A 16796-nucleotide genomic window follows, 5' to 3' on the forward strand; every position below is an offset into this window, starting at 1 on the left:
GATTTATATTTATACACATAATATTCAGATGAACCAGATGAATTCTGAACTGTCTCATATAAGTATAACCACCCAAGTATAACCCTTTTTAGTGTAGAGCTGTAGACTGTTGTCGAAGCCTCAAATCTGAACATTGGCATCGTCAAACTCAGGGCCCCTCCAGATTTCCTCCTCTGGATAGCTGAACCACCATGGTTTACTTGTGAGGAGCCTGACCTGAAGACCGGGGCTTAGGGTCACCCAAGTGTCAGAGACGCCATTGGCTGTGGAGACTGAGGTAGATGTCATCTTGAGTCTGACCGTTGTTGTCTTTCAAAAGTGTCCCCTTCACCCCCAAGTCCAAAACCTTCTGCGATAGGACGCTCCATCTAATTCTGGAATTCCCCCACCCTAAAAGTATCGACCTCAAGCTTCATGCAAACAATCAACATCCTCATGGGTTTTCGCACCCTGAGGTCTCCTTATGACTGTATTCCTTGGCTTCACTGTGCATTTATGCAAAGCACTGTTTGTGTTCATTTTGAATCCTGCTTAAACCAGAAATTATAGCATATTTCGATTTCAGATCTGTCTAATAAGGTCGACGTGAATCTCAAAGGTATTTGTCTGATCGTAAAACGTATTTGGCTGATTGCACTCAAATGGAAGGTGCAGTGTAATAAATATATGGTCGATTCCCGTCAAATCTAACAACAATCCTGTCTCGAATTACGCTCCGTGTCGCCTATTATTCTGGAATGGTCTTGAGTGACATAATCAGGAAATTGTCTATCCTGCATTGTGTAGTCAGTGTGTTAGGCCGATACAGTGACGCGTATTCCCCCGTTACCATGTTAACATAGAAACTGAGTCGCATTACATATTTGTTACCACCCATAAACAAGGTTTGTTTATTAAAATTCAGAATGTTTGTGTTATTGAGATCCCTGTTAATCATGTTATTTCAGATTAGTTTGAACTTGGCATAATGCTAATGTTTATTGCAAAAAAAACAGTGATACATTGCTGCTTCAGGTCATGGGCCTTAAACATTGGTCATGGGCCTTAACAGAGGTCATGGGTCATGGGCCTTAACAGACTTAACTATTTATTTCATAAACAGATCATCTGGGGAATTCACACTCACCCACGTGCAGCACTATATAAAAACAGTCAAACTACAATTGCACCACTATATAAACAACTTGAAAACAACATTTCTTATAAGCATTACAGGTATTTAAAGATCCATTGGAAATGCAGGTGTATTGTAGAAGTTGAATGCGTCATACCTCAACATGACTGCATACTGATTCATGTATTTTTTCAATGTTCAGTTATTCATCAACTTAACGCTATGAACATGTTAATCATAGATATAGCTTACTTAGTACAGTTGATTACTATTTAATTTTATTTTGAGAATTCAAAATTATTCATGAGACAAGGGTGCCAAAGAAAAATAAGTGATTTGTGATCAGACTCAAGGCTCAAATTCATGTTTCCTCGAAATAGTACATTAGTACAATAGTACATAGTTCAGTATTGTCTGATTAAAGTTACATAACCACAATGATTCAACAGTTGAATACTTTTTTAGATAAAAAATGTGCTACAAAGACCCCAACATCATCATGGCATAAAAATTCTCAACATTTCATCAAGGGCTTCGTTTTTAGGGTTGACTTTACCAGGCCACCGTACGTGCTACTTCATTGTATTTCGACAGCATGAATCGGGCCTGGGCACCTGGAGAAGTGGCCATACTGGACTCATAAACATAGACATCATATTCAGGTATCTCATCTGAGGGAGTGTCTTCAGTAAAATACACTGCCCACTGGAAGGTTTGGTACTCGTAGTTGCTGACACTGTTCGCAGAGTAGAACCCTACCCACGAGTAATAAAACACGTCCTTCCAGTCAGCGAAGGACTTCTTCACAAACAGGCGAGCGCTGGCGTAGCCATTTTTAGTGTAGAGCTGCAGACTGGCATCGTAGCCTTTCATGATGACAGGAATCAAACTGTCCGCATCGTCAAATTCGGCACCACGCCAGACTTCCCTTTCGGTCGTGTCCCAGGGAGATTTTTTGAGGAGCCTGACCTGAAGACCGGGATTGAGGGCCACGAAAATGTCAGAGGTTCCGGACGTGTCGTTGCCGACGGGGGACTCAGCTAGTTTGGTCGTACTAGCATCGTCCTTGAAAAGCCCCACTACCATGTAACGGTCCATGATGGACTTTGGTAGGTTGCTCCAACTCATTTTCAGGTAGCCGTTCTCAGCTGGTTTGACGTCAAGCCTCAGCGGGTGACAATCGTCCTCAGTCTTCATTTCCACCATCTGAAGCCTTTGGAATCGGATAGACTTCACATAACAGACCTGGAATTCAGGTGACGGGCACGTTTGGTAGCCAGCTTGCCCCAGAAATGCCTCCAAACCGCCCAATGTGTCATTCCTCCAATGGACCCGTAACATCTGGATTTCTCGTAAGAGGTTGAAGCTAATGGTGTACGTGTGATTTGGATGGAAGGAATTTGCTTGGTTGACATTGAGTGGACAAAGTTCAGTGACCAAGACCTCGTCCAACCTGAACTGATTTGACCCTTCTGCCTGGACAACCCTGACTATGATCCTGTCCCTATTTCTGTTGCCAGATTTCAGTGAGTTGTAGTAGTTTTCAGTGACATACTCAGGCAAGGCCCATGAGTTAGCTTTACTGATATCCCCCACTGCGTAGTAAGCTTGGCTCTTTGGATCGGTCAGAGCTGGGAGGAAACTGTCGTTATTATTGAAGTAACCAAAGCCATAGTCACCTCTGGCTGGATCGAAATGGGTTTGAATGATGTCATGGTTGATGTCGATCTCTGATTGGTCAACAAACCAGTAAAGCAGATAGAGACCATGTCGTGGGAAGATGTTTCCGTACCATATGTCTCTCAGATCCCTGATTGAATCAATGGTCGGAAATGAAGAGGTAGGGAACAGAAACAGTAGGAAGATGGAACAGCAGAGTAAGGTGTGCGATGCCATGATCAACCTGAAAGTGAGTGAGAGAGCACGCAAAATATCAACATTAGATATTGAATATTTATATTTATACAACTACAGTGCATTCGGAAAGTATTCAAACCCCTTTACTTTTTCAACTTTTTAAAAAAACTTTACACACAATACCCCATAATGAGAAAGTAGAAACAGGTTTTTAGACATTTTTGCATATTTATTTAAAAAAAAACTAAACTGAAATATCACAGTTTAGGTTTTACAGTACATAAGTATTCTGACCCTTTACTCAGTAGTTTGTTGAAGCACCCTTGGCAGTGATTACAGCCTCGAGTATTCATGGGTATGACGTTACATGCTTCGCACACCTGTATTTGGGGAGTTTCTCCCATTCTTCTCTCTCAAGTTCTGTCAGGTTGGATGGGGAGCTGCACAGATATGTTCAGGTCTCTCCAGAGATGTTCGATCGGATCCAAGTCTGGGCGACTCAAGGACATTCAGAGATTTGTGCCAGATGGTGCCAGATTTCCTCCAGACATGACGCATGGCAATCAGGCCAAAGAGTTCAATCTTGGTTTCATCAGACCAGAGAATCTTGTTTCTCATGGTCTGAGAGTCTATACTCCAAGCGGGCTGTCATGTGTCTTTTACTGACGAGTGGCTTCCATCTGGCCACTCTACCATAAAGCCCTGATTGGTGGAATGCTGCAGAGGTTGTCATTCTGTATTTTTTTAAATTTTTAATTTTATTTAACTAGGCAAGTCAGTTAAGAACAAATTATTAAATACAATGACAGCCTACCCCGGCCAAAACCTAACCCAGACGACGCTTGTCCAATTGTGTGCCACCGTATGGGACTCCCAATCACGGCCGGTTGTGATACATCCTGGAATTGAACCAGGTTCTGTAGTGATGCCTCTAGCACTGAGATGCATTGCTTTAGACCACTTTGCCACTCGGGAGCCCCAAGGTTCTCACATCTCCACAGAAGAACTCTGGAGCTCTGTCAGAGTGACCATCAGGTTCTTGAACACCTCCCTGACCAAGGCCCTTCACCCCCGATTGCTCAGTTTGGCCGAGCGGCTAGCTCTAGGAAGGGTCTTGGTGGTTCCAAAATTCTTCCATTTAAGAAATATGGAGGCCACTGTGTTCTTGGGGACCTTCAATGCTGCAGACATTTTTTGGTACCGTTCCCCAGATCTGTGTCTTGACACAATCTTGTCTCGGAGCTCTACGGACAGTTCCTTCAACCTCATGGCTTGGTTTTTGCTCTGACGTGCACTGTCAACTGCGGGACATTACATAGACAGGTGTGTGCCTTTCCAAAACATGTCCAATCAATTACATTAACCACAAGTGGACTCCAATCAAGTTGTCGAAACATCTCAAGGATGATCAATGGAAACAGGATGCAGCTGAGCTCATTTTCGATTCTCATAGCAAAGGGTCTGAATACCTATTTCTGTTTTTTATTTTTTATTAATTAGCAAACATTTCTAAAAACCTGTTTTCGCTTTGTCATTAGGGGGTGTTGTATAGATTGATGAGGATTTCTTTAAAAAAAATGTAATCTATTTTAGAATAAGGCTGTAAAGTCAAGGGTTCTGAATACTTTCCGAATGCGTCTGTTTCAACCAAAGTTACTTGCCAAAGAGCACGATAAAGCATGACGTATAAATCTTGAAATGGCTGCAACCTCTTTCCTAAATCAGTATATCGAAAAGACATCAACAGTTTTGTGTACCGTTTCTCTTAAAGCGTTACAGCTTCTCTGCTACTTATACATACATTTTACATACCTTCAAATACAGCAATCACGTAACAATAATACATTACAGAACATAAGCTCTTTAAATGAGCCTCCTACCTGCTCTTTAAGCTCTATAAATGAGCCTCTTACCTGCTCTTTAAGCTTTATAAACGAGCCTCTTCACTGCTCTTTAAGCTCTTTAAATTTAGCCTCTTACCTGCTCTTTAAGCTCTTTAAACGAGCCTCTTACCTGCTCTTTAAGCTCTTTCAATGAGCCTCTTACCTGCACTTTAAGCTCTTTCAATGAGCCTCTTACCTGCTCTTTAAGCTTTATAAACGAGCCTCTTCACTGCTCTTTAAGCTCTTTAAATTTAGCCTCTTACCTGCTCTTTAAGCTCTTTAAACGAGCCTCTTACCTGCTCTTTAAGCTCTTTCAATGAGCCTCTTACCTGCTCTTTAAGCTTTATAAACGAGCCTCTTACCTGCTCTTTAAGCTTTATAAACGAGCCTCTTACCTGCTCTTTAAGCTCTTTAAATGAGCCTCTTACCTGCTCTTTAAGCTCTTTAAACGAGCCTCTTACCTGCTCTTTAAGCTCTTTCAATGAGCCTCTTACCTGCTCTTTAAGCTCTTTAAATGAGCCTCTTACCTGCTCTTTAAGCTCTTTAAATGAGCCTCTTACCTGCTCCTTAAGCTCTCCGCAGTGTATCTTGTTACTGAGAGATTTGGTGTATTTATATGCATCAAGACCCATTGTGCAAACACGTCTATGGCCACTCCCTTTGGTTAATATTTACAGCTGCTTGCGTCTCGAACTGTACATATTGACCAATGATAAAGAGTGCTTGTATTTATTTTTCGGATTTCCTCCAGGCATGAGAGGTGTTGATAGAACTCGGCCCATATCAATGAGGAAATCGTGTTAATCAGTTGGGGTACTTCTCTTTACAATGACCAGGAAGGTTGGAATTTAACCACAGATTGAAATTCACCCAAACCTCTTTGCTGGAATGACTTGTATTTTCAGTCAGAACCATGATCGATCCTGAGCTTTTTAGTCCCTTCAGCTATCCTCAACCCCTCCCATCTATCTCCGTAGACCAACCATGTGCCATATATTTTTCAACTGTGCTGTGATGTTTCACAAAAGTTCAGAACCTTTCTAAATCGCATAGTATCAGATAGTAAAGTAGCCCTTTACACGTGTATCCTTATACTGGTTGAAAATGGCAGATTTGGACACTGATAACCTCCTGAATGGCTGCACGGTAACATGCTGGCTGGACGGTAACATGCTATACCTGACGTAAGAGCTCGGGGTCTCCGCTTCACAGCTCTGTATGGATTTTGACTTGCAGCCGTCATAACCTTGGGCACCGCACGCAACAAGAAGTTGCCCTCATCTCTCCTGCTAATTACTCCCAGGTGATTTTATTTGAACAACTTTTCATCAGGCATCCATATCCCAGGTGGGGGTGGTAGGTGCTATATATATGGGCAGTACTCAGTGATATCACTTCCTGACACAAGAGGTAAAAATATAGAACATACAGTATGTTCATAATAACATTTAATGTATCAAAATGCATGACCTTACGCAAGAAATGTGATCAATATTTACAGTAATATATATACAGTGGGGCAAAAAAGTATTTAGTCAGCCACCAATTGTGCAAGTTCTCCCACTTAAAAAGATGAGAGAGGCCTGTAATTTTCATGATAGGTACACTTCAACTTTGACGGACAAAATGAGAAAAAAAATTCCAGAAAATCACATTGTAGGATTTGCTCACCGTTCTTGTGATCATTTTGACCCCACGGGGTGAGATCTTGCGTGGAGCCCCAGATCGAGGGAGATTATCAGTGGTCTTGTATGTCTTCCATTTCCTAATAATTGCTCCCACAATTGATTTCTTCAAACCAAGCTGCTTACCTATTGCGGATTCAGTCTTCCCAGCCTGGTGAGGTCTACAATTTTGTTTCTGGTGTCCTTTGACAGCTCTTTGGTCTTGGCCATAGTGGAGTTTGGAATGTGACTGTTTGAGGTTGTGGACCGGTGTCTTTTATACTGATAACAAGTTCAAACAGGTGCCATTAATACAGGTAACGAGTGGAGGACAGAGGAGCCTCTTAAAGAAGAAGTTACAGGTCTGTGAGAGCCAGAAATCTTGCTTGTTTGTAACAAATACTTATTTTCCACCATAATTTGCAAATAAATTCATTAAAAATCCTACCATGTGATTTTCTGGATTTTATTTTCATTTTGTCTGTCATAGTTGAAGTGTACCTATGATGAAAATTACAGGCCTCTCTCATATTTTTAAGTGGGAGAACTTGCACAATTGGTGGCTGACTAAATACTTTTTTGTCCCACTGTACATCATATTCAATTAGGATTTTTTTAAAAGCACACAATAAGTGGTAGGCTTGATTACCAACAACGACGAGACGGCCTACAGGGAGGAGGTGAGGGCCCTCGGAGTGTGGTGTCAGGAAAATAACCTCACACTCAACGTCAACAAAACTAAGGAGATGATTGTGGACTTCAGGAAACAGCAGAGGGAACACCCCCTTATCCACATTGATGGAACAGTAGTGGAGAGGGTAGTAAGTTTTAAGTTCCTCGGCGTACACATCACAGACAAACTGAATTGGTCCACCCACACAGACAGCATCGTGAAGAAGGCGCAGCAGCGCCTCTTCAACCTCAGGAGGCTGAAGAAATTCTGCTTGTCACCAAAAGCACTCACAAACTTCTACAGATGCACAATCGAGAGCATCCTGTCGGGCTGTATCACCGCCTGGTACGGCAACTGCTCCGCCCACAACCATAAGGCTCTCCAGAGGGTAGTGAGGTCTGCACAACGCATCACCGGGGGCAAACTACTTGCCCTCCAGGACACCTACACCACCCGATGTCACAGGAAGGCCATAAAGATCATCAAGGACAACAACCACCCGAGCCACTGCCTGTTCACCCCGCTATCATCCAGAAGGCGAGGTCAGTACAGGTGCATCAAAGCTGGGACCGAGAGACTGAAAAACAGCTTCTATCTCAAGGCCATCAGACTGTTAAACAGCCACCACTAACATTGAGTGGGAATGGGAATTGATGGGAAATGATGTAAAATATATCACTAGCCACTTTAAACAATGCTACCTAATATAATGTTTACATACCCTACATTATTCATCTCATATGTATATGTATATAATGTACTCTATATCATCTACTGCATCTTTATGTAATACATGTATCACTAGCCACTTTAACTATGCCACTTTGTTTACATACTCATCTCATATGTATATACTGCACTCAATACCATCTACTGTATCTTGCCTATGCTGCTCTGTACCATCACTCACTCATATATCTTTATGTACATATTCTTTATCCCATTACACTTGTGTCTATAAGGTAGTAGTTTTGGAATTGTTAGCTAGATTACTTGTTGGTTATTACTGCATTGTCGGAACTAGAAGCACAAGCATTTCGCTACACTCGCATTAACATCTGCTAACCATGTGTATGTGACAAATAAAATTTGATTTGATTTGTAATTTGGACATTTAGGACCTATGAAAACGGTTTTAAGTAGAACTCCTCATTAAGGCCAAGAGGAGACCGTGTGTAGAGCCTGTGGATCCAGAAAGATTCCATTTGAAAACATAGAAATTAGAACAATTAGAAATTGTTGCATGTTGCGATAATATTTTTTTCCTGTATATTTTGTAAGATGAGACCTTGAGGACTAAAATAAATACAGTGTTGACGCAAGCCAAACACCCGTAAGTCCGAATGTGCACTTCCACATTTCCATATTCTAAAACCCATGTAATATACAGTGGCAATGTTCATGATCACTTTGTTTGATGTACAGTTGCAAGACAACCTGGTGTTATAACCCTGGGTTGTCTTGAACAGAGTGAGCCTTGGTTTGTTGCGTTGTGAAGAAAATTTGTCGCGGACCACACGTCTGAATGCAGTCCATTCTCTGCGCACCAAAATGACGATCTGCTTCTCTGAATTGTCTTGTGAAAGCCTAACACTGTAATATCATAGGTTATAATTTAGCTTGTTATGTTTGCAATAGAACAGAGCTTTCGAATAATGCACACCTGACTCAGATTGTGATTTTATAATGGACCGTTCTTTGGATTGTGTAAACAACAACAGTAATTGCGTATCAAATCCAATCAAGCTTTATTTATACAGCACATTTCAGACATGGAATGCAACGCTATGTGCTTTAAAGGAAGAAAAAAAATGAATAAAAGCAATGAAAATAAAAGCTGAAATATCTACTACACAACAAACACAAGATTTAAAAAACTAAAGACTGACACAAACTGGATTACAAAAAAGCACCCTAAGGAAAAGCAAAGCTAAAAAGATGTGTTTTAAGATATATTTTAAATATGTCCACAGTTTCAGCACCCCTCAGGTTCTCTGGCAGGCTATTCCAGAGGCTGGGGGCATAATTACGAAACACTCTACATGCCTCTTGGTCCTAGTCTTTGGGAAAGTTAAAAGGCCAGAGGACCTGAGGGACCTACTGGGTACATAACTTAAAAGTATGTGGAGGGCTGTGTTCCAAAAAAACAAACAAATACAAGTGCTTGCTCTAGTTCCGGCACAGCTAGGAGAGCAAAAAAAAAGCACCTTATGGTTGAAGACTCTTCTTTTAGTCATACAATTACATTTCAATTACGTAGGAACTGTGCTCAATTTGGAGAGGTATGTGGCCACTTGGAAACATCAGTTAGACCTCTCACTCCAACAGTTTTCATTTTTTTGCACCTACTCAAAAGTCTCTATGAATATTCTTACGTTACTGAATGTATCTAGAGAATTTTCAGATTTTGTGAACAACAAATACGGCGAAAAGTACAGTAAATGTGAAGTACACATAAAATCATCAGTGTAATGTTTGGATTCTGTCTGGTGTCAGGTGAACTGTTGCGTCCTCACCTTTAGTCTAATAATTTTCCCAGAATCTCCAAACTGTTGACTTTTAAATTGATACCATGTTTATGCATATGCTTTCCATATTCCTTCTGTAAGAAACATTTCCATTTAGTCCTATCCATATAGGCCAATTCCAAAGAGTGTAAGGGGAATATTTTTTACTAGTGTTATTATATTATTGATTGATTGACTATTGCTTTCCAAGTCACCCAACGGTGCTACAGTATTTGCAGAGATATTTTTCGTTAAATGTGATTTTTCAGCCAATATTGACCAGAAACAAGCTACGGTACCAGAACAAGTGATCCATTGATTTTGTCTCTTTGCAGCAAAATCTTCAGAGCTGGGATGGTCATATCCCCCATATACATAACATGCTATTGGTAGAAAGAACTTTGTATTATAATTTCAATTAAAAAACTATGTTTTAAATCAAGAGTTGTTTTGTGTATCAGTGCTTAAAACATGTGCCATGGAATCGGCACGTCAAAAATCTCTTCTCAACTATTTTGCAACCTGTATGGCGCAGTAGTCAATTTGTTGGTCCTTAAATAGAACTGGATACATTTTTTTAATCGATCACAATTTTTTTTAAACAATTTTGGTTTTTAATGAAGGGTCGACAGACAAGGTCCATGCCTCCTACAGCTTCTAATTGCCTCCTCTATTTTTGCAGTAATGCTGCAATCAGTTGGATGTCATTTTGGATAGTGAAGACATTTCCATATATTTTTTTGTTAACTGCGTGTGTGACAGAACTCCACCAATCCTGGTTATAATATCATTTAGAAAGATTATATAGTAAAAAAATGTTTTACCATGAATAATATTTTTTTAAATTGATTAGTAATTTTGAGTTTAAACATGATAAAAGATGATCTACATTTCATAGATGGCTTCGGTTTTTAGGGTTGACTTTCCCAGGCCACAGTACGTGCTACTTCGTTGTATTTCGACAGCATGAATCGGGCCTGGGCACCTGGAGAAATGGCCATACTGGACTCATAAACATAGACATCATACTCAGGTATCTCCTCTGAGGAAATGTCTTTAGTGAAAGACCCTGCCCACTGGAAGGTTTGGTACTCGTCGTTGCTGACACTGTTTGCCGAGTAGAACCCTACCCACGAGTAATTAAACACGTCCTTCCAGTCAGCGAAGGACCTCTTCACAAACAGGCGAGCGCTGGCGTAGCCATTTTTAGTGTAGAGCTGCAGACTGGCATCGTAGCCTTTCACAACAATGGGAATCAAACCGTCCGCATCGTCAAATTCGGCACCTCTCCAGACCTCCCTGTCGTTCATGTCCCAGAGAGATTTCCCTTTAAGTAGCCTGACCTGAAGACCGGGGTTCAGGGCCACGGAAACGTCTGAGGTTCCAGATGTGTCGTTGCCGACGGGGGACTCAGCTAGTTTGGTCGTACTAGCATCGTCCTTGAAAAGCCCCACTACCATGTAACGGTCCATGATGGACTTTGGTAGGTTGCTCCAACTCATTTTCAGGTAGCCGTTCTCAGCTGGTTTGACGTCAAGCCTCAGCGGGTGACAATCGTCCTCTGTCCTGATTTCCAACATCTGAAGCCTTTGGAATTGGACCGACTTTGCGGAACAGACTTGAAATTCGGGTGTCGGGCACGTTTGATATCCTGATTGCGTCAGAAATGCCTCCAGACCGGCCAATGTGTTGTTCCTTCCTCTGACCATCTGTAACGTCTGGATTTCTCGTAAGAGGTCGAAGCCAATACTATTCGTGTGATTTGGATCAAAGGAATTCACTTGGTTGTCATTGAGAGGATACATTTGAGTGACAAAGACCTCGTCCAACCTGAACTGATTTGACCCATTGGCCCGGGAAACCCTGACAATCATCCGATCCCTGTTTCTGTTCCCCGATTTCAGTGAGTTGTAGTAGTTTTGAGTGATATACTCAGGCAAGGCCCAAGATTTAGCCTTACTGATATCCCCCACTGCATAGTAAGCTTGCCTCTTTGGATCGGTCAGAGCTGGGAGGAAACTGTCGTTATTATTGAAGTAACCAAAGCCATAGTCACCTCTGGCTGGATCGAAATGGGTTTGGATGATGTCATGGCTTTTGTCAATCTCTGATTGGTCAACAAACCAGTAAAGCAGATGGAGACCATGTCGTGGGAAGATGTTGCCGTACCATATACCTCTCAGATCCCTGATTGTATCAATGGTCGGAAATGTAGAGGCAGTGTACAGAAAGAGGAGCAGGAGGGAAAAGCAGAATAAGGTGTGCGATGCCATGATCGACCTGAGACAGAGAGAGTGTGAGAGAGCAAGATGTCAACATGAACATTTTCTATACTCAAAAAAGTGACCATCTTGAAGTCACATCTGTCGCAACTGATGTCTTTTGCCAAAGAAAATGTATAAAACATGAAAGTATAACTTTTAGAAAGGCTCAACCTCTTTTCCGATTCAGTACGGCATGTGTATATCATAAAGACATCAACATTATGTGTCCCATGTATTGTAAGGATATATAGTACGGCAACTAGCATCTTACCTGCTCTTGAAGCTCTTGTCTTTTCGCAGTGTATCTTATTACTGAGAGATTTGGTGTATTTATATTCGTTCATACCCATTGTGCAAACATACCATGCTGAAGGCCACTCTGTGTGTGGACTGCTGATGTCTGGAGTGTTTTTGGGTCACGTGTGTTGATAACAGTTATTGGTTAAGTTTTGCAGGTGCTCAATAGATTTGATTATTCTTCTTTTTCCCCGGCAAATATATCCAGTAGCTACTTTGTTTTGTCATGAACTGTACATATTGACCATGGACAAATTGTGCTTGTTTTTCCTTCTAGTACTTTTTTGGATCAAAGAAAAGCTTTACAACTGAAAACGTACAAGGCCCCAATTCAATCAGTTGCAGATAAAGGAACACTGCACTGCAGGCTCACTCAGAATGATTGTGCTCTATGCAGGTGGGGTTTCACGTCAATATTCAATGACAATGTCAGCGAGAAGAACAACTTTCGGGTAATTTACGTCTCTGATAAGCATTCAGAGTGAAGCCATAGTATGTTTCTGCTTTATCTGAAAGTGATCGATTGAGGGGCCCCCCCAATTATTTTACACCCACTACTCCACCTCTCATTGAGGCTCTGAAAGGTGAAATGTCACAAACTAGTCAGTCTGTGTCTTGAATGAGTTCAATCAAACAATTGTGGGTTCAGACCTCGGTTCAAATACTATTTTAAATATTTTCACTTTAGATTGAGCTTTTCTGTTGCAATGGAACCAACAGAAAAGTCCCTAAAGTGCAAACCTGGCACTCCAGGTAGGCTAAATCAAACACACAGATTTAAAGTATTATGGTTCGAGTGGGTTTGATTGAATTGAACCCTTATACATGAGTAAATGGTGTTACTCAGGTATCTGGGTATTTCCTTTTGCAGTTATAGGGAAGGTTGAATTTAAAGAGGGGCTGAATTTACTGCTTCTGTCTGGGCTGTTTTGGTACTCTTTGGGGGTCTTGGGGGTGTGGTTCGATGGGGGTAGGCTTGCTCGACATTGCAGCCGACAGTGTAGGTGACTGCCAACTGACAGATCTACAAAATACCTCGCACCATAAATAACTACTCATTATTATTTGTAGATCAGTCAGTCACCCTTTAGCCACAGTGCATCATGGATTTGATGCTCATCATGCATCCGACAGGGCCAGTGTCTTACGTTCACTATATCAATGCCACGTAGATTGTTTTTGCATTCAGGTGCTCTCTAACCAACAGTCAGGCAAAGATTAATACATACTCTCATCTATTTGCTGGAATGAGGAAAAAAATGTGTGTTCTTTACCACACTGTAGGAAAAACTGTTTGCTTTGGGCGCATTATAAACCGGGTTATCAGTGAGCTGTTTGTCTGAAAAGTACATGTCATGTTGGTCAAGAAAAAGCACCTGACTACTTCCTTGTATTTGACTTTATCTTGTGTTTAATATCAAATGGAATGCACTGCTGTTCTTATTATTGAATCAAGATGTTCTAAGTAGAGATCTCAAGATTGTCTGAAGGCGTTGGAATGGTCATTTTTATTGAGATCAGATAGCGTCGGGCTCAGGCAGTTAACTCATACACACACACAAACACACACACACACACACACACACACTGGAAACACTCCCCCAGTCTTATAGAATGGGGGTTCACTTTACATGACCTCTTCCTTAGGAATCGTCCTCAGGAGTCTTTTGAAGAAGTCGGAAAAACATTCTTCAAAAAGATGTTCTCTTTACACCTGATTGATGTCTCAGCCCTTTATAGAGAGTTCTCACATGACAGGCATTAACGTCAGTCATACACATCAATAACACATGTTCAATGAAAGCCCCATCACTTAGCTAGCTGATGAGTGCATGACTACATCCCAAATTGAACCCTATTCCCTATATAGTGCACTACTTCAGACCAGAGCCCTATGGGCCATGGTAAAAAGAAGTGCATTATATAGGGAATAGGATGCCATTTGGGATGCAGCACATTTCAAAGTCGCCTCTTATTGCACAGGAAGTCTTAGAAAGGTGCCTGACAAAGGCTTAGAGCAGATGTTGAATATTGTGTTTCCAGTATATTTAACCCTTTATTGGGCCAAACCGGCCTCTGCGTCAGTGGTACTGCACTATGGATGTATGTAAGAAAGAATAAATGAATGAATGAATTACTTACGTTAGTATGTTTTACCCATACGTTAAATGTGCAGTGCACGATTGTTGATGAGTTACTTTTATGAATCATAACGTTTTATTACTGCTTGATGTTATCAGTTAGAGCAGGATTTCCCAAACTCGGTCCCAGGGACCCAAGGGGTGCACGTTTTGATTTTTTGCCCTAGCACTATACAGCACTATACAGCTATACAATTCAAATTATAAATTAATCATCAAGCTTTGATCATTTGAATCAGCAGTGTAGTGTTTGGGCTAAAAACTAAACATGCCCCCCTTGGAGTCCCCAGGACCGAGTTTGGGAAATGCTGAGTTAGAGTTACTATTGTCCTGAGGATATCAGTTAGAGCTTGAATAGTGTTTATTCAAGGTGTGAAAGGGAATGTTTGGGAGCTTACTCATAGTTTTTCTTCTCAAGAAACCCTTTGTGGTGTGGCTGGTGCCTAGGGGCAAACTCAGTCCACCCATATAATGTCAACAAAATCAATATCAAATGTGTTTTCCCCTCATTGCCAGAATTAGAATTGTTAAGCAACCCTTCCACTTTCACATGGTTTATTACCGCATGTCAGACAGAGACATTTTAATAGCCGTACATGAAAAATGACCAAATAAATAAACGGGGAAAAGTTGTGCCCATTTAATTCACTTTTTGCACATCATGGTCCCCTGTGGGCCTTCATTTCCTGCTTGAGCAGCCTCCTCCAGAACTCCTAAAATGTCCGCCCCTCCATCCTAAAGAATGATTAGAGTTTGAATCACGTCATTTATCAACAGAAATGGGAAAACACTTTTAATATTCTCATATGGAAGATGTAACTTAATGCCATTTTTAAAAATATATTAGTGGAGAGTGGAACGGAGAGAAATGGAGAGGACCTGCTCATTGACATTGCTGGAATGGAATGAATGGAACTGTATCAAACACATGCAAATGCAAGTTGTGTGTTTATAAATACCTTTTGTCATAGTTATTCTCAGGAGAGTGGAAATTGTAAACACTCAAACTCAGGGCGTTGTTTAATCAAATGTCTAAACCAGCTGTCTATGTCATGTAAAAAAAAAAAATAGACACTTCTGCACAATACAAATAATTGTGACAAGTTTTTATTTGGTTTACATTTCTTCATGATTTAAAATAGAAGACGCATATGATAGAATGGCTGATACATGTATGGTGCAACACCACCTTGTGTCTATTGGGATTATCCTTTTTCTCAATTGAGACCCATTCGGAACCATTCTCCTACACTGACCTGTCTCAACAGTAGCGTGGTTAGGGTGAGAATATATATGCAATTGAAGTCGGAAGTTTACATACACTTCAACTCAGTTTTTCACAATTCCTGACATTTAATCCTAGTAAAAATTCCCTGTCTTAGGTCAGTTAGGATCACCACTTTATTTTAAGAATGTGAAATGTCAGAATAATAGTAGAAATAATTTTTTATTTCAGCTTTTATTTCTTTCATCACATTCCCAGTGGGTCAGAAATGCACTCAATTAGTACTTGGTAGCATTGCCTTTAAATTGTTTTATTTGGGTCAAATGTTTCAGGTAGCTTTCCACTTTAACTGAATCAAATTTGTAGGCCTCCTTGCTCGCACACATTTTTTAGTTCTGCCCCCAAAAATTCTAGAGGATTGAGGTCAGGGCTTTGTGATGGCCACTCCAATACCTTGACTTTGTTGTCCTTAAGCCATTTTGCCACAACTTTGGAAGTATGCTTGGGGTCATTGTCCATTCAGAATACCCATTTGCGACCAAGATTTAACTTCCTGACTGATGTCTGAGATGATGCTTCAATATAGCCACGTAATTTTCTTTCCTCATGATGCCATCTATTTTGTGAAGCGCACAAGTCCGTCCTGCAGCAAAGCACCCCCACAACATGATGCTGCCACCCCCATGCTTCACGGTTGGGATGGTGTCCTACGGCTTGCAAGCCTCGCCCTTTTTCCTCCAAACATAATGATGGTCATTATGGCCAAACAGTTCTATGTCTGTTTCATCAGACCAGAGAACATTTCTCCAAAAAGTACAATCTTTGTCCACATGTGCAGTTGCAAACCATAGTCTGGCTATTTTATTGCAGTTTTGGAGTTTTATTGCAGTTTTGCTGAGCAGCCTTTCAGGTTACGTCGACATAGGACTTCTTTTACTGTGGATATAGATACTTTTGTTTCTGTTTCCTCCAGAATCTTCACAAGGTCCTTTGCCGTTGTTCTGTGATTGATTTGCACATTTTGCAACAAAATACGTTAATCTCTAGGAGACAGAACGCGTCTCCTTCCTGAGCGGTATGACGGCTGCGTGGTCCCATGGTGTTTATACCATTGTTTGTACAGAAGAATGTGGTACCTTCAGGCGTTTGGGAATTGCTCTCAAGGATGAAC

General features: G+C 41.0%; 2 protein-coding genes across 2 annotated transcripts; both read right to left on the reverse strand.

Annotated features, from left to right (window-relative positions):
• Positions 1–860: 860 nt before the first annotated feature.
• LOC112231803 lies at positions 861–5501 on the reverse strand. Its single transcript, XM_024398583.1, has 2 exons — positions 5415–5501; positions 861–3017 (listed from the first exon to the last, which is right to left on the reverse strand). The coding sequence occupies exons 1-2, from the start codon at positions 5474–5476 to the stop codon at positions 1667–1669; spliced, it is 1413 nt and encodes a 470-aa protein (XP_024254351.1). The 5' UTR covers positions 5477–5501; the 3' UTR covers positions 861–1666.
• Positions 5502–9233: 3732 nt separating this feature from the next.
• On the reverse strand, positions 9234–12330 carry LOC112231551. The gene is made up of 2 exons (XM_024398252.2): positions 12234–12330; positions 9234–11978 (listed from the first exon to the last, which is right to left on the reverse strand). Exon 2 carries the CDS (start codon positions 11969–11971, stop codon positions 10610–10612), a length of 1362 nt encoding a protein of 453 aa, XP_024254020.2. The 5' UTR covers positions 11972–11978; positions 12234–12330; the 3' UTR covers positions 9234–10609.
• Between the last annotated feature and the right edge of the window lie 4466 nt (positions 12331–16796).

This window comes from Oncorhynchus tshawytscha, linkage group LG34 (assembly GCF_018296145.1).
Source record: "Oncorhynchus tshawytscha isolate Ot180627B linkage group LG34, Otsh_v2.0, whole genome shotgun sequence".
In the NCBI taxonomy this organism is placed as follows: Eukaryota; Metazoa; Chordata; class Actinopteri; order Salmoniformes; family Salmonidae; genus Oncorhynchus; species Oncorhynchus tshawytscha.

Excerpts from the sequence above, each read along its gene's own strand:
- LOC112231803 (XM_024398583.1), bottom strand. The coding sequence starts at position 5,476 with ATGCATATAAATACACCAAATCTCTCAGTAACAAGATACACTGCGGAG. Across the intron at positions 3,018-5,414 it reads GCGGAGAGCTTAAGGAGCAG|GTTGATCATGGCATCGCACA; the intron begins GTAAGAGGCTCA and ends ACTCACTTTCAG.
- LOC112231551 (XM_024398252.2), bottom strand. The coding sequence starts at position 11,971 with ATGGCATCGCACACCTTATTCTGCTTTTCCCTCCTGCTCCTCTTTCTG.